Below are 15526 nucleotides of genomic sequence, written 5' to 3'. Positions count from 1 at the left end.
CTTCGGTGAAACGGGTATGGTGTTGACAAACCAAGAAACATAATCGGGGCGAACCGGGATTCGAACCCACAATCATAGGTTTCTGGCGTGCCCAAGGGACGCAACTCTGCACAGCGAAACAAAATTGTGTGAGCGGTGATGGCAGTGTATGCTTACCCTTCTCGCGAGCAACTGGTGTCATCTCTGATTTTCGGTGATCCATTCATATAGTTCTCACCTCTGTGTTACCTTTTACCCCCAATGGAATCTGTTTCGGCGGATAATCGAGACGGTAATTCTCTGACGTTGACGTTTCATTCTGTGACGTTGACGTTTTATGTTTATGTGTGCAGGTCGTCATGCTGTACGCAACCAGACACACGTAACGTGGGACCATAAATAATAACACTGGTCACAACTACAAAGAGATACTATTTATACTGTTTATTATAAAGGTATATGGCTCCTGAGATTGTTTAGTCTGCCAACAGTGCTGCCAACAAGTGCTTGTCAAGACAGGCAGTGTTTGTTATACAGAACGTTGAAGACGTTTTTGTATACGTTCATTTGGGTCAAAACGATAGAACCTCTTTAAACTTAAACATCGATGTCCTTGAAACGGCAGTTCCTGAGTAATGGGAATTAAGAATAAACAGATTGTGTACAGAGATTTTACAAGCGCATTTGTACAATTGACTTTTGTGGAGATTTCTTATGATCATGGAAATGATTTTGTCGCTTTCACTGACAAAATAGCACAGACTTGCAGCATTTAAATGAACTCTGTTTGATTTTAAACCTTACAAACACATGAACGGGCCAAAGCTAACGCAAACTGGCGTTTAAATATTAAAAACAAAAGTACGTAGTGGCGAAATTGTATATGAATCATAAGTATATATCCACAGTTTCGTTTCCCTTGTAAATAATATTCCGCATATACTGTCAAGTGGGAATTATTTCTTAAATGGTGGGCACGGGTGGCCCAGTCGTCTAAGGCGCCGCGATTCGATGTGTAGAGTTGCGTCCCTTGGGCTCGCCAGAAACCTATGATTGTGGGTTCGAATCCAGATTATGTTTCTAGGTTTGTCAGCACCATATCCGTGCTCGTGGGTTTCACCGAATTGGTAAACGCCTGAGACCTGCATCGCTTGGGGCTTTCCTCCCACATTAAGCTGAAACGCCGTGATATAACTGGAATACTGTTAAAAGCGGCGTTAAACCCAACTCACTCACTCACTCACTCACTCACTCATTATTTCTTAAATGGGATTTTCAAATATCATATTGTTGTTTTCTTTAATGTTTATTTATTCGTAAAAAAACAAAACAAACCACGTCACGTCATTCCTCACGTGCATTCGTCCTCCCAGACGAAGTCATTTCTATAAATACAGCACTGACTCAGAGTCAAGCACTTGGTGCTCACGGGGACTAATTAGGAGGAAAGTTGAACGCATGCCACAGTAGCCCCAGGGTCATGCTTCCGTCTTCAGCTTGGGATCAGAGGTCTGTCCATAAAACATAAACACCCACCGCAACTCATAACAATGGACACTTGTGTTATTGTGATACTTTTTGCAGTATTTTGGCAAAGTTCAGGTAAGCATTGTTAAATAAGTTTCATACGTTTACTCAATGTGTCTCACGAAATTAATATCAATAATTTGTAGCGATACGACAACGTTAGCTCATGTGTGTATGCCTCGATGGATCTCACACTTGTATGTCATTCCTTCGATCTGTCAGTACCTTTCGATGTGTAATTCTACCCGTTGATTTATCCTTCTACAATCCACACATCTATTCGTCAAGCTCTCCTTTGTATTAGAATACTCTTCCATATTTCCTTCTACCAATCATATTTCTATCCGTCTATTATCTTATCTGTCGTTCTACCATTCTGTATTTTCTTCTACAAGTCTGTCAATCTTCTATATGCCATTATACATCGTTCTATATTGACCTCTACCAATCCTTATGTGTATCCGTCTATCAATCGTCGATATGTCATGCATATCCTTCAATACTTTCTTCTACCAATCCTTCTATCTATCTTATCTATCATTCTAGCATTCGTTAGATCCTTTTCCATTCCGAATATGTGCGTCTGTCGTTCCAGTTGTTAATTGGTATATTAAAGTGAGCAGCTGGTTAGCATGTATATCTTAAGAAACCTTAAACCTATTTGCAAAATGTATATCTGAACATGTCTACATTGTAAGTCAAGTCATATCTGAACATGTCTACAGTGTACAGTCAAGTACATATCTGAACATGTCTACATTGTAAGTCAAGTACATATCTGAACATGTCTACAGTGTACAGTCAAGTACATGTCTAAACATGTCTATATTGTACAGTCAAGTACATATCTGAACATGTCTACATTGTACAGTCAAGTACATATCTGAACATGTCTACAGTGTACAGTCAAGTACATATCTGAACATGTCTACATTGTAAGTCAAGTATATATCTGAACATGTCTACATTGTAAGTCAAATGCATATATGAACATGTCTACAGTGTACAGTCAAGTACATATCTGAACATGTCTACAGTGTACAGTCAAGTACATATCTGAACATGTCTACAGTGTAAGTCAAGTACATATCTGAACATGTCTACATTGTAAGTCAAGTACATATCTGAACATGTCGACATTGTTAGTCAAGTACATATCTGAACATGTCTACAGTGTACAGTCAAGTACATATCTGAACATGTCTACAGTGTAAGTCAAGTACATATCTGAACATGTCTACATTGTAAGTCAAGTACATATCTGAACATGTCGACATTGCTAGTCAAGTATATATCTGAACATGTCTACAGTGTACAGTCAAGTACATATCTGAACATGTCTACAGTGTACAGTCAAGTATATATCTGAACATGTCTACATTGTAAGTCAAGTACATATCTGAACATGTCTACATTGTACAGTCAAGTACATATCAGACCATGTCTACATTGTACAGTCAAGTACATATCCAAACATGTCTACATTGTAAATCAAGTACATATCAGAACATGTCTACAGTATACAGTCAAGTACATATCTGAACATGTCTACAGTGAAAATCAAATATACCACCCTCGCTTATTTCATCAATTATAACGGGAGAGCGTGCTTCGATTAACGTGGAAGCTCTTTATCATAGAATTGTATCGTGCAGCTTTGCACACATTTATTGGTCTGAGAATTCTCTCGTGAAGCATGTCATGACTCATGAATCATGGTGAAAACAAGGCATTCCTCAGTTTACTTAAACGAGCCAAGGATGTGGGACATAACCTCAATGTCAATGAAGATTTTGTTGATGGTTCTGTACTGCTGGACGTTACAGAAATGAGCGTCAACCAAGTGAAGTGCGATATCAAATCGGTCCAATACTCAGTTTTTCAAGGAGAGGCGCACTGAACAACCACTGCATCGAGTTTATTTGCTGTGTGTTGAGAAACAGAGCAATCATGCAGAGGCCTTCGCATGGATGAAGTCGGCTGGCCTGAAAAGTGAAACAAAAATTGCTCATGTTTGCAGCTCCGGACCAGTCACTTCCCGCTCGAAACCGTCAATGTGTGATTTTGCATCAAAATGCCAATATGAAATAGATTATGCAATGAATTTAATGAGACTGTCCAACACATTGTCAGTGGATGCCCAGCTTTGGCACAAACACAGCCTGAGCGACATGATGGAGTGTCTCGATCCTTTTTTTTATGTCTTCGCCATGCTTGTGGTTTTGACACAAATGTCCATCCATTGTACGACCCAGAATATGTAGAAGGCGTCATGGAAAATAGTAAATATAAACGTATTTGGAATAGGCCCGTATACAGTCTCAGACCTATTCAGGCCAACAGATTGATCTTGTCCTTTTTGATAAATCCAGTGAAATCAGTTTTATCACTGAATTTCAGTCCCTTTTGGCACAAATGTCATTGACAAGATTCGGGAAAACATGAGAAATATGCGGACTTTGCTTTCGAATTGTCACGCTTGCATCCCTTCTGACAATCTTGGTAATTGACAAAGATTCAGTGTTGGGGAATGGTCATCATTGTTAATTATTGTCGTCTAATATAAAACTAGGTCTAATCTGAACAAAGAACCAGCCCATACATGGGATATTTCATGTGAATCTCATAACCAACAAAGTGTATGTTTTTGTATGTGCCACACTGCTTTAACGATTTTGAACAGTTAGCTATCTGGTAGTTGTTTCTTCACATTTTAATGCACAACATTGTCCGGTTTTAACATGTTTGGCCTGACAATCTCACATAACTATCAGTTTGTTTCTTGTTTAAAGCCGCACTCAATATTTCAGCTATATGACGGCTAGCTATTAATAAATGTCTGAACCAGACACGGCACTGACTGACACCATTATTTTTTGTTTGTTTGTTGTTTAACGACGCACTAAGCATATATGACGAGCTATATGACGGCGGTCTGAAAGATCAGACAGTCCAGTATATGACATCATGAGCATCGATCCACGCAATTGGGATACGATGACATGCTTCAACCAAGTCAGCGAGCCTGACCACCCGATCCCGTTAGTCGCCCCTTACGACAAGCATACTCGCCTTGTACGGCAAGCATGGGTTGCTGAAGACTAATTCTACCCCGGATCTTCACGGGTCTTCTGAGAACTGAAATACAAATACAGAAGACATGTGAAGATCCGGGTCAGATTTGGTAAGCAACCCATGCTTGTCTTAGAGGCGACTGAAGGGATCAGGTGTTTAGGCTCGCTGCCCTGGTTGATGCATTTAATCGATCACATGCGGTGCTCATGATGTCAATCACTTGATTGTCTGGTCCAGACTCGATTAATTACAGATCGCTGGGATGTTGCTGAGTGCAGCGTTAAACACCAAACAAACACACAGTCCTCAGAATGCGTACAGTGTGTAGTCAGACCTGTCACATGTGGGTCAGGCGTCATAATCACAGTCACACGCTGTGCACCGCCAGTGTCACATGGGTCTGTGCAGCACGGTGTGAGGCGACCCGGGGGCATCCGGCCAGGAAATAACTCGTTCTCATATAACCGCAGGAAGTCACCTCGAACGTGGATGATCATTGAATGCGTTACAGAAGCTCGAGGCCTTCAGCCCATCTAGATATATATCCAATACACGTTAGCAGTCCTTTGTTCCAACAGTGGCACCAGGAATAGGTTTAAGTTGTTATTATTAAAGAAAATGTGATGTCAAAGTTGGTATTACAACGTAGTAGTAGTAGTAGTAGTAGTAGTAGTAGTAGTAGTAGTAGTAGTAGCAGGGTTAATAACTGTAATAAAGTATTATAAGAAGTAGAAGTAGTAGTAGCAGTAGTATGAGGTACAGTTGTAGTAGCAGCAGTAGTAGAAACAGTAGTAATAGTAGAAGTGGTAGTCGTAGATATAGTAGTGGTAGCAATAGTAGAAGCAGTAGTTGAAGTGGTAGTAGTAGAAGCAGTAGTAGCTGTGATAGTTGTAGTTGCAGTTGTAGTAGTTAGTAATTCGTAGTAATAGTAGTTGTAGGAGTAGCAGTTGTAGTGGAACTACTAGTACTCTAGTAATAGTAGTAGTTGTTTCTAGTAGTAGTAGTTAAAATTGTAGTGGTGGAAGCAGAAGTAGTAGTAGTAGCAGTAGTAGTAGTACTGTAGTAGTAGTAGTAGTAGTAGTAGTAGTAGTAGTAAGAGGAGGAGAAGTAGTAACGGTAGTGGCAGTAGTAGTAGTAGTAGTAGTAGTAGTAGTAGTTGTATAAGTAGCAGTAGTAATAACAGTATTTGTATGAGTACAAGACGACGTGGTAGTGAAAGTGGTAGCAGTAATAGTAGTAGTAATAGTAGCAGTGGTAGTAGTAGCAGCAGCAGTAGTAGTAGTAGAAGTAGTAGTTGTAGTAGTAGCAGTAGTAGTTGTAGTAGTATTCATTGGAGCCGTGCTGCTGACAATATCGAGCTCACAACCCCAACAACATGACCACTTTCTCCTGCTGTCAGCAATTGGCTTGTGTGGACCAGATTCGACATTGTCAAAGGCCTCAAAGGGCAAGTTCACACGGAAATGAACCTATTTTTCTTGTACTTTTTCCACATTAAAAATGTTAACCTAGAAATGTCATAGACAAAAATATAAAAATATCACAATTAATTAACATATTTTTCGCATTAAAACTATTTATATTTTTCACATTTATCAAGTGTTCTATTTCTATAACAAAAACACCATGGCTTATGCCCCTTTCAATATGACGTCATTGGTGCCAATTGATAAACATTATGACGTCATCATGCTTTGTTAGAGCCGCTTCACGTGGTGTAGGTACAGGCGTGTGATTCTTGCGTCTCAGATGCCAGCCAGCATAGTGTTATGCTGAGTCACCACTGCGCCGGAGTGTGTCGTAGGCCATGTTGTTTTACCGCAAACTGGTACTTGATATCTTTTGCGTTGAGAATAGACAGGGACCCAGTTGAAATGGCACCAATTACGTCATAATCTAAGGGAGATAACTCAGGCCTGTTTAGCTTGAAAAAACGAAGGCCTCATAACGCCATATCATTTTCACACGATTGTGAGCTCCCTACTTTCACTGTGAAAAAAATGAGTGTATATTTTCAAACACAGATACTAACTAATTCTAAAATTGCGTTTTGTTTAGAAAAAGAAAGAAAGTGATTTTTGCGTGTACACTTCCCCTTTAAAGGTGTACGTCGACTACTGTCATAATACAGCCGTCGCCAACTCATGTCTTACTCGGTCAGAATGCCCATTGCTTGTCGCGAGTGCCTGATGGTGAGGATAGGGAGGTTACAGTGTGTGACTTGGCAGATTGTATATCATGGTGCCCCGAAAACATGTCCACTTCCTCCTTAGGTCAAATTTGTCTGGGCCAGATTTGACCGCTTTACAGGATGTTGTAGCATGGTTGCAATAATTTTATCAATGACGTAGCCTGGGGTAGCCTAGTAGTGCATGTGTTCTTTCGTCACGCCGAAATCCCGGACTCGATTCACCACGATGTGTGAAGCCCATTTCTGATGTCGCCCGCCAGGATATTACTGGAATATTGCTAAAAGCGGCTTAAAACCATACTCACTCACTCATAATGTGAACCAACATTTACTAACCCATGTCTTAATGTAAACCAGGTTTTCATTTTGGCATGTCTAACGCCTGCTACGGCCAGGGACCCTGTTCTCGTCATGAACTGACCTGTGGAACGACTGACCGACTGGCCATCATATCGGCTGTCCACGGTTTCAAGAGGAAGGAGTCTCTCTGTCCAAGCATTGCCGTCAACACCTGCAAGTTCAACACCAAGTTCTGCTGCAAAGAAGATGACGTGTATGACTGCACCTTTCCCTTCAAGAACATATACATGAGGTCCCTGTATGAACGCTGTTCTGGCAAATACAACTGTTCCTATTACACAGACAGAGTCCAGGAGGCGTGCACGTTATCGACGCGTACACTGTCATCCTTCTCGTCGATCAGGTTCAGCTGCATATCAGGTATGTTTGGTTTGGGTATGATAGATCATGACTGTTTTTTCTGTGTTTGTTTGTTGTTAAGTGCCGCACACAGCACTATTACAGCTGTATGACGGCGGTCTGTAAATAATCGAGTCTGGACCAGACAATCCAGTGATTAACATCATGAGCATCGATCCACGCAATTGGGATACGATGATTGCATCAACCAAGTCAGCGAGCCTGACCACCCGATCCCGTTAGTCGCCTATTACGACAAGAATAGTCGCCTTTTACGGCAAGCAGGTCATCAGGTCATCAGGTATGTCAACAGGTGTAGAGGCGGGATTTTATTGTACGTGCGTGCATGCGTGCGCTGGAGTGTGTGTGTGTCCTTGTTCTTGTCTCGACTAATTATGAAGCCGTTTCTACACATCCCTGCCCCCGATATACCATGCCACTGTTTTAACATGAATACACTCTGACACAGTATACTGACAACGAGCCGACAAGTCCGAGTTTTATTTCCTTAATACCGAGCGTCAGGCAAGGTAACAACAAGTGCCAACTTTTAACGTCTTACGGTATGAAGCGGCCGGGCATCGAACCACTGATATTCCACTCACCGGGAAGACGTTCTGTTTCACTAGACCACGAAGGCCGTATGTTACTAGGGCGCGGCTTCGAGGAAGCCATCGATCGATACCCTAAGGTTGGGAGACCTAAAGGAACACGTGACCTTGATACGTCACAGTGATATCCTTGAGTTGTAACTTTCGTGAATAGTGTGGTGTGGTGTGGAGAAAATAGTCAACGTAAAATGTAGGCCTTGGTTGGAAATTAACCAACGCTTTAAATTAGCGTTCGAAGACTATCTGTAATTACCATGTTGACGGGTAATGTCAAAAGTGTACGTTTAACCATTCAGCATATTTTGTCCCCCCCCCCCCCCCCCCCCCCCATTTTATTCATGCAACGCCGTGAAATATTTGAAATGGTAGAAAAAGAGCCCTTAACCTAACTCACTCACGCTTTTTCATGTAGTTTTGATACTGATGTTTAAAATATTAGTATTTAACAGTAACGTGACAATGACATCATGTCAATTTAGCAAGACGGGATATAAGTTTTGTTTTGGAATATCCTTTTTGAAACGGCTTTCTTGAAAGCTCTTTGGTTATATATTTGAACAAAAATTTATTCAGTTTATTTCAAATGTCAATCGGGTCACAATCATGACTTGAGCTTTATTTAACAAATGTGCCAACGGAATATTCTTATTAATGAAGACTCACATGCTGAAGTGAATCCTCTTTTAGTCCACACCCCGATATTCCAGACTCTCCGCTTTCCGGACGACTTTTCCCACCTATACAAGGTGTATTAACAATGCTTCGTTCAGTGGGAGCGTTAACGTCCACCTTACGGGGTTTCTGTGATTTATACTACTCAAAAGATGTTGAAGAACACCCGATGTTTTCATATGACAGTTAAACTATTGTCATATGAGAAAATCGGGTGTTCTTTAACTTATTTTGAGTAGTATAACATAATATAAATTGTAACCCATTTTTTGCGAATTTTCGAGTTTAAACGTTATTGTTATTAATTAAGTACATTGTGTTCATATTTTTTTATAATAGAGTACAGGTAAAATCGTTGACACTTTCAAAATGATTATGATGATTTCTTGACCACAATTTCTTTCCACACAGAAACGGAAATGGTTGATTTTGACACTGTTGGCTCAACCCGAGGAAAGTCTGTGTTTCTTGCCTTTGACCCTGACCTCTACATACGTAGCTCTGACAAAGTTAAACAGTTCTCATGTAGAGTGGAACCAGTAACGTCATCCACCCCCGTCAACGTCACCATCAACGCTCTCGATGTTCGCTTCGACAAAATTGGAGGGATATGCTCAAGTGTCCTCATACGGCAGAGTGGAGGTCACGTCACCAATATCACCTGTGGTCCGTATGGAAGACGAACATTCCTCTCCTCGGTAACAAATATAGGAATGTCCTTGACCCCTATTGACCTACTTCTGAACATAGTTCCAGAAAATCTTCCTGGATATGTGTGGATTCATGTAGAAGCTGGTGTGTAAAAGTTTACAGCTTTTCATCTTTATAACTTTGTGACCTTTAAATATTGAACTCGTACCGTATCAAGTATCGATGATCCAAAGCAGCGTAGCTAGTCGCTTACATGCATATGTCTTATTATACATTTATTATACATTAAAGTAACGCCAATTGATTTATTGTACAAGAGCGACATTCGTTATAGTGTTGTATTTACAATGTTATACAAATGGGTCAATTGTGTTATATCTATCTTATGTATGTTAGAAACAGCACACATTTGGCGCATATTAATACATATTAATAATAATCTTTTTCAGAGGACACGGAACTTGAACTTCGTTGTGGATCTCTAGAAAATGGTATGTATAGCACATGTATTATACACCATACTGTTAACCATAAAACAATACTGTTGATACATTCTTACTCTAATGATATCAATGATTGATTCATTTGTAAGACACTGTCATTCCTATCATTGACATATAGAGTATAAATAAACAATTTTGTTAATTAATAATTATTATTACAGTTACAATTAAAAAAGTTAAAATTTGTTTTTTTTCAAAGCATGGTGGGGAGATGATTGGCCCTCTGGTGATAGAAAGGTTATCAACACTACAGGTAAATATATGAACATATCTTTAACTCCTACTGTAAATGTTTGAGTACACCACATACACGCGGATGGAGGTTCATAAAAAAACACACACTTGGCTTTACTCATACCATTGAATATGTACTTGATGAATTTTGAGATAATTTCCTAATTCATTTTTGCTATAACCAGTAATTTAATAACACAATTAACATGATTGGGCATTTGGTATATTTGTCATGGTATATATATCAAATTTAGCTAGTTGTGAAGAAAGTCATACCAAATTACCAAAAGATAATTAAAATATCCACTAACAGTGAAAATACATAACTAACACGGTTTTTGGGGTGTTTCGTCACTGAACGATGTCAGTTGATAGATCATGACTGGTTTTTTGTTTTTTTGTTTGCTGTTTAACGCCGCACTAAGCAATATTCAAGCTATATGGCGGCGGTACATAAATACTAGTAATCGAGTCTGGACCTGATCATGACCATCCAGTGATTGATACCATCATTAACGATCTACGCAATTGGGGTAGGATGACATGCATCAACCCAGTCAGCGAGCCTGACCACCCGATCCCGGGCGCCTCTCACGACAAGCATAGTCGCCTCTTACGGCAAGCATGGGTTGCTGAAGACCTATTCTACCCCGGATGTTCACGGGTGTGGTTGTTTTTGATCGAAGTATGTCAAAATAAATTGATATTCAGCCGTAAACTATTACGTGCTTTATCAACATGCTGTGCGTGACTTTACTTAAATTTTCAGTGAGTAGTTCTACCTCATGGCGACCTAATGAATCAGGGGGAAAATGATCCCTGATACAACGCCCTTGTCAGAATCTGTGGATCAGGTGGTTAAAGTGTGGGATCGAACTCACATGTCCCGACTGCGTGATCGTTGCTCATGCTATCAACCACTAACTTGCAGATTGCTGCATGCGGCGTAAAACATAATTCACCCACTGATCCATTTTGTGACGTTTCAGATAATGCCTCTGTGACGGCGGTGATAGGGGGCGTGGGTGTGCTGTTGGTCCTAGCTGCAGTTTTGGCTGGTGTCATAATTTGGAAGAGGCGGTAAGTTTTCAACATAATTTCCATCTACAACCATCCAGTCTGTCAACACCTACCCGAGCTGGTAGCGCTGTTGGGGCGGTCGGGTAGCCTAGTGGTTAAAGCGTTCGCTCGTCACGCCGAAGACCCGGGTTCGATTCCCGACATGGGTACAATGTGTGAAACCCATTTCCGGTGTCTCCCCCCCGCCCGCCCGCCCGCCGTGATATTGCTGGAATATTGCTAAAAGCGGCGTAAAACCATACTCACTCACTCACTAGTAGCGCTGTTACGTCTGTATGGAGCGTTAACACTTTAAACGTAATACTGTTTGTACAAGTCATTTGGCCATTTTAAATCACCATGGGGCAGTATGTCATCAAATTACATATTGGTGTTCAAGTTTGTATTGTTGATTTACTCTTTCTGAATACAACTCACTTTCTTATACTTTTGTGTAATTAAGTAAAAAAATAGTTCAGAAAGACTGACGGTACCCGAGATGATATCGGACAGGGGTTTTGCACACAGGCCGATAACAACCTTTCACCCATCACCAAGCTCAAGCATTCGTGACCAACTCGTGTTATTCCGGGACAAGCCGAACAGCGACTCGTGCCCCTCTCGTGGCCATTTTTGTGACCGGGTTCCGTCTTAGCGTAAACGGGCATACCTAAAACAATTGTCAAATCTTTGCGTAAGGGTTCATATATATTTCCCCGTATATTATGTATATTTCAGATGCAATTTAAAGCACATCGGGACATGCGGAATTATACAGTATGCTTGAACATATTTAACTGTGTCTTGGGTATATTTTTAGATGCAAGCCATATGTAAATTCAAAAATTATTTCTCAGGGATTCTTTGACGAAGATCTTGAAATCATACGCGCATTCTGATTGGTTTGTCGTATTTTCGCACATAACATTTATCGATAGGGTTACGAGTCTTCTTTCAGGTTACGGAAAGGAGCGAGTGGTGACGAATGCAAGCTTTGCTGTTAGGAACCGAGTCACATCAACACTAGCTGAGCAATGGCGTAACTCGGGGTAGGTTCTAACACCGTTATCAAGCAAGCACTTGCTGGATAACGGTGTTAGAACCTACACCGAAACGTCGCTCTTACTTGTAATAAAGAAGTTGTTCATCCATAAATTCTTATCCTTTGTACCCCAACTTCAAAATTTTAAATGCCTTTCAAAGAAATTGCCTTTCTGGAACAATCAGGATGCACGTATTATTTGTGACAAGTCTTCGGATGAGATGTAACCTCAGCAAATAAATGAATTGTGTTTTCACCAAGCCAAAGTTGTTTGTGGAATGCTGCTAAAACAGTTAGGGAACGCTCGAGTTTTTCATATTACTTGGGGGCACGGGTGGCCCAGTCGTCTAAGGCGCCGCGATTCGCTGTGCAGAGTTGCGTCCCTTGGGCACGCCAGAAACCTATGATTGTGGGTTCGAATCCCGGTTCGCCCCGATTATGTTTCTAGGTTTGTCAGCACCATACCCGTGCTCGTGGGTTTCACCGAAGTGGTAAACGTCTGAGACCTGCATCACTTTCCTCACTGACACGCCGCGATATAACTGGAATACTGTTAAAAGTGGCGTTAAATCCAACTCACTCACTCACTCATATAACTGAGTGTACTTAATCTGCCATGCCATGACACATTAACTAGTATGGTAATTTAAAATAATCGAGTGGTCCTTAACCATAGATTTAGTAGTATATATCAGTGACTCCTGATTTATATATTTAACCCCTTATATTCCAGGGCGAATGTCACAAAATACCTTCAGACAATTCCCTTGAACGCCTCTTGTTCCAAGGAAGCTGTCGAGCGGAGGCTCCGCGCCCAGAGCGGTTGCAGTGAAACACTTAACGTGACAATCCAACAGCCTGACACAACCTCTGAGAAGTCTGTGACCCTCCAGGTCCGCCCTCCACCTAAATCAACCGACGAACCCATATACGACCGCATCAAGTTCGCCGACGAGCCACCATCCGTGTCTGCTGTCGGCGTCTATGATCACCTTCGCCACGTGATAGTTGACCAGGACAAGGGTGATGGTTATGACAAATGTTTGGTCGGTATGGTCAAAATCGGCACGGACAACTCGGCGTACGACACCACGGAGTCGGCTTCACGGGACACTGATGAGGACAAGCGTGACGTCGCCTACGACCACCTGAACGGCAACACGGAAGACAAGTCATTGGTTGACAACATCTACGAGAACACGACTCCTAAACCTGTCGAAGAGAACCCTTACAATGTTGTTGCTGAGAAGGAGGATGACAATGAACAAACATCAGACTAATTTACAGTAAACTACGGTTATAACGAACTCAAAGGGGTCACTAAATTTAGTTCGTTATAACCGTAGTTCGTTATAAGCACATTTACAGTATATATACAGCAAATGGACGGGGCCAAAAAACAGTTCGTTATATCCGTCAGTTCGTTTTAAGCGTGTTCGTTATATGCGTAGTTTACTGTATGTGACAATTTTCAACTGAACATTTATCAACAGCCAAATCTTCGAAAGGGTGTCTGCTAGTATGACTTTGATTACTGCGCAATTCGAACTGTCGTGTAAGTCAATCCACAGTGTAACGCCAATGCGTCGAAAATTCTAGACTAAAGGTCAAATCGTCGAAAATTAGGGGCTAATATCAATTGGACCTTGAATTGGGAATATACTCGATTTTGATTGGTCAATCAGAGGTTTCAATGAAATTTAGGGAATTTGTTTTGGGTTCAAACTCAGTGAACATACTCGCTGTATGTTAATGTGCCGTGTCTCTATAGTAAAATCGACGGTGGCACGTGGTCAAGGGCACAGCGCACAGGTCCAAAATCAGAAGAAGTTGACCAACATAGGTGGCGAAGAGTCGTTGGATGGGTGACCGTGTTGAGTTTCTAGGGTGCCGGCACTGCCCCACACTGAACCACATACAGTCACTGAAGTCTCCTAAGGCAAGTGAATTTGTTCGTCGCATGGCTCTGTTCACCCACCATCGGCAGCTTGGGTTGTATACTCCCAAGGAAGCTGAGAATGAAAACCGAGCGCACACTAAACCACTGACCTGGGTAATAGTCAAGTTGCGCCATGAAAATTCACTTGGTGAAAGGCATTCGGAGTAGGAAAAATGCACTTGATACAGTTATAATATGTGAATTGTGAGTGAGTGAGTATGGTTTTACGCCGTTTTGAGCAATATTTCAGCAATAACACAGGGGATACCAGGAATGGGCTTCACATTGTACCCATGTCGTGAATTGAACCCGGGTCTTCGGCGTGACGAGCGAACGCTTTAGTCACTAGGCTACACGCCCGCCCCTACAAATAAAATGCGAACTAACCCATTTTGTTCTATTTTTCTATTAACTTATGAATAAGGTGTTCGATCTGTCATCCTAAAATAAGTTAAATGTTTTTAAACAAGACCAGCGGACATCCGGACGTTTTTGTTTTCTTTCGCACGAGGGCTGGTTTCCTCACTTATGTGCTGCGTATGCAGACAGATACGTGTACATTACTTGTTTATTGAAGTCAGTAGATTGTTTCTGGTTTTCTTGTATCACGATGCATCCGTTATTCCCGTGGATGATATATATTCAATATTATTCTACTCAAAAGAATTTAAAGAACACCCGATTCTTTCATAGTACCACAATTAATCTGTCATGTCATGTTTTGTTATTTTTACTGCTGGGCAAAATGAAGTATACACCCATGTTTGATGGTGGCTAAAAAATGAAACAAAAACAAGAAACGGTTAATCGATGGTGATGTGTCTGGTGTTGATGTCACAGTGTTTTAGGCCTAATGTGTTTAATGTTTTTTAGGCTGTTTTCAGCCCAGTAGCGTATTGATAACGGTTGTATTTATTATTTGTGGTCAAATTCAAATTTGAAGAGTATACTTTCTTTTCAAGGGACGTAATTAAACCACCCAATCCTGGTAACGGATCATGTATTTACATGACGTATCACAAGTTTAACAAAACACCCGAAGTTTATTTTCACATTTTTTATTTTGCAACATCACAATAAACTGTAAACATTGATGTATACAAATGTCACAGTAAAGATAGTTATGCAACATATTACAAACCATAACCTGCTGGCCGGGTTCATCCTTTGAACCATGTATTGTATGTTCTAATTCTATATATGTGCGTCATATGTTTATTCCCATTGGTAAATTAACATGACATTTACTCACAAATATTCGTACACTTGAAAGTAACCAGGCATCGAAAGAAATAAAGATCATTCATTATTTCCGTTTGTTCTTTGTTTGTTATTCAATATAGA

At 40.8% G+C, this 15526-nt stretch overlaps 1 protein-coding gene across 1 annotated transcript; it reads left to right on the top strand.

The window, feature by feature from the left end:
- Positions 1-1424: 1424 nt before the first annotated feature.
- On the top strand, positions 1425-15493 carry LOC124139030. The gene is made up of 7 exons (XM_046506005.2): positions 1425-1581; positions 7130-7492; positions 9166-9549; positions 9855-9896; positions 10108-10161; positions 11132-11222; positions 12977-15493. Exons 1-7 carry the CDS (start codon positions 1530-1532, stop codon positions 13521-13523), a joined length of 1533 nt encoding a protein of 510 aa, XP_046361961.2. The 5' UTR covers positions 1425-1529; the 3' UTR covers positions 13524-15493.
- Positions 15494-15526: the final 33 nt, after the last annotated feature.

Source organism: Haliotis rufescens, unplaced genomic scaffold (genome assembly GCF_023055435.1).
Source record: "Haliotis rufescens isolate VD_foot unplaced genomic scaffold, xgHalRufe1.0.p SCAF_49, whole genome shotgun sequence".
NCBI classification, from domain to species: domain Eukaryota; kingdom Metazoa; phylum Mollusca; class Gastropoda; order Lepetellida; family Haliotidae; genus Haliotis; species Haliotis rufescens.
Note: the sequence above shows the minus strand (reverse complement) of the source record. Positions and strands in the feature narration are given on the sequence as shown.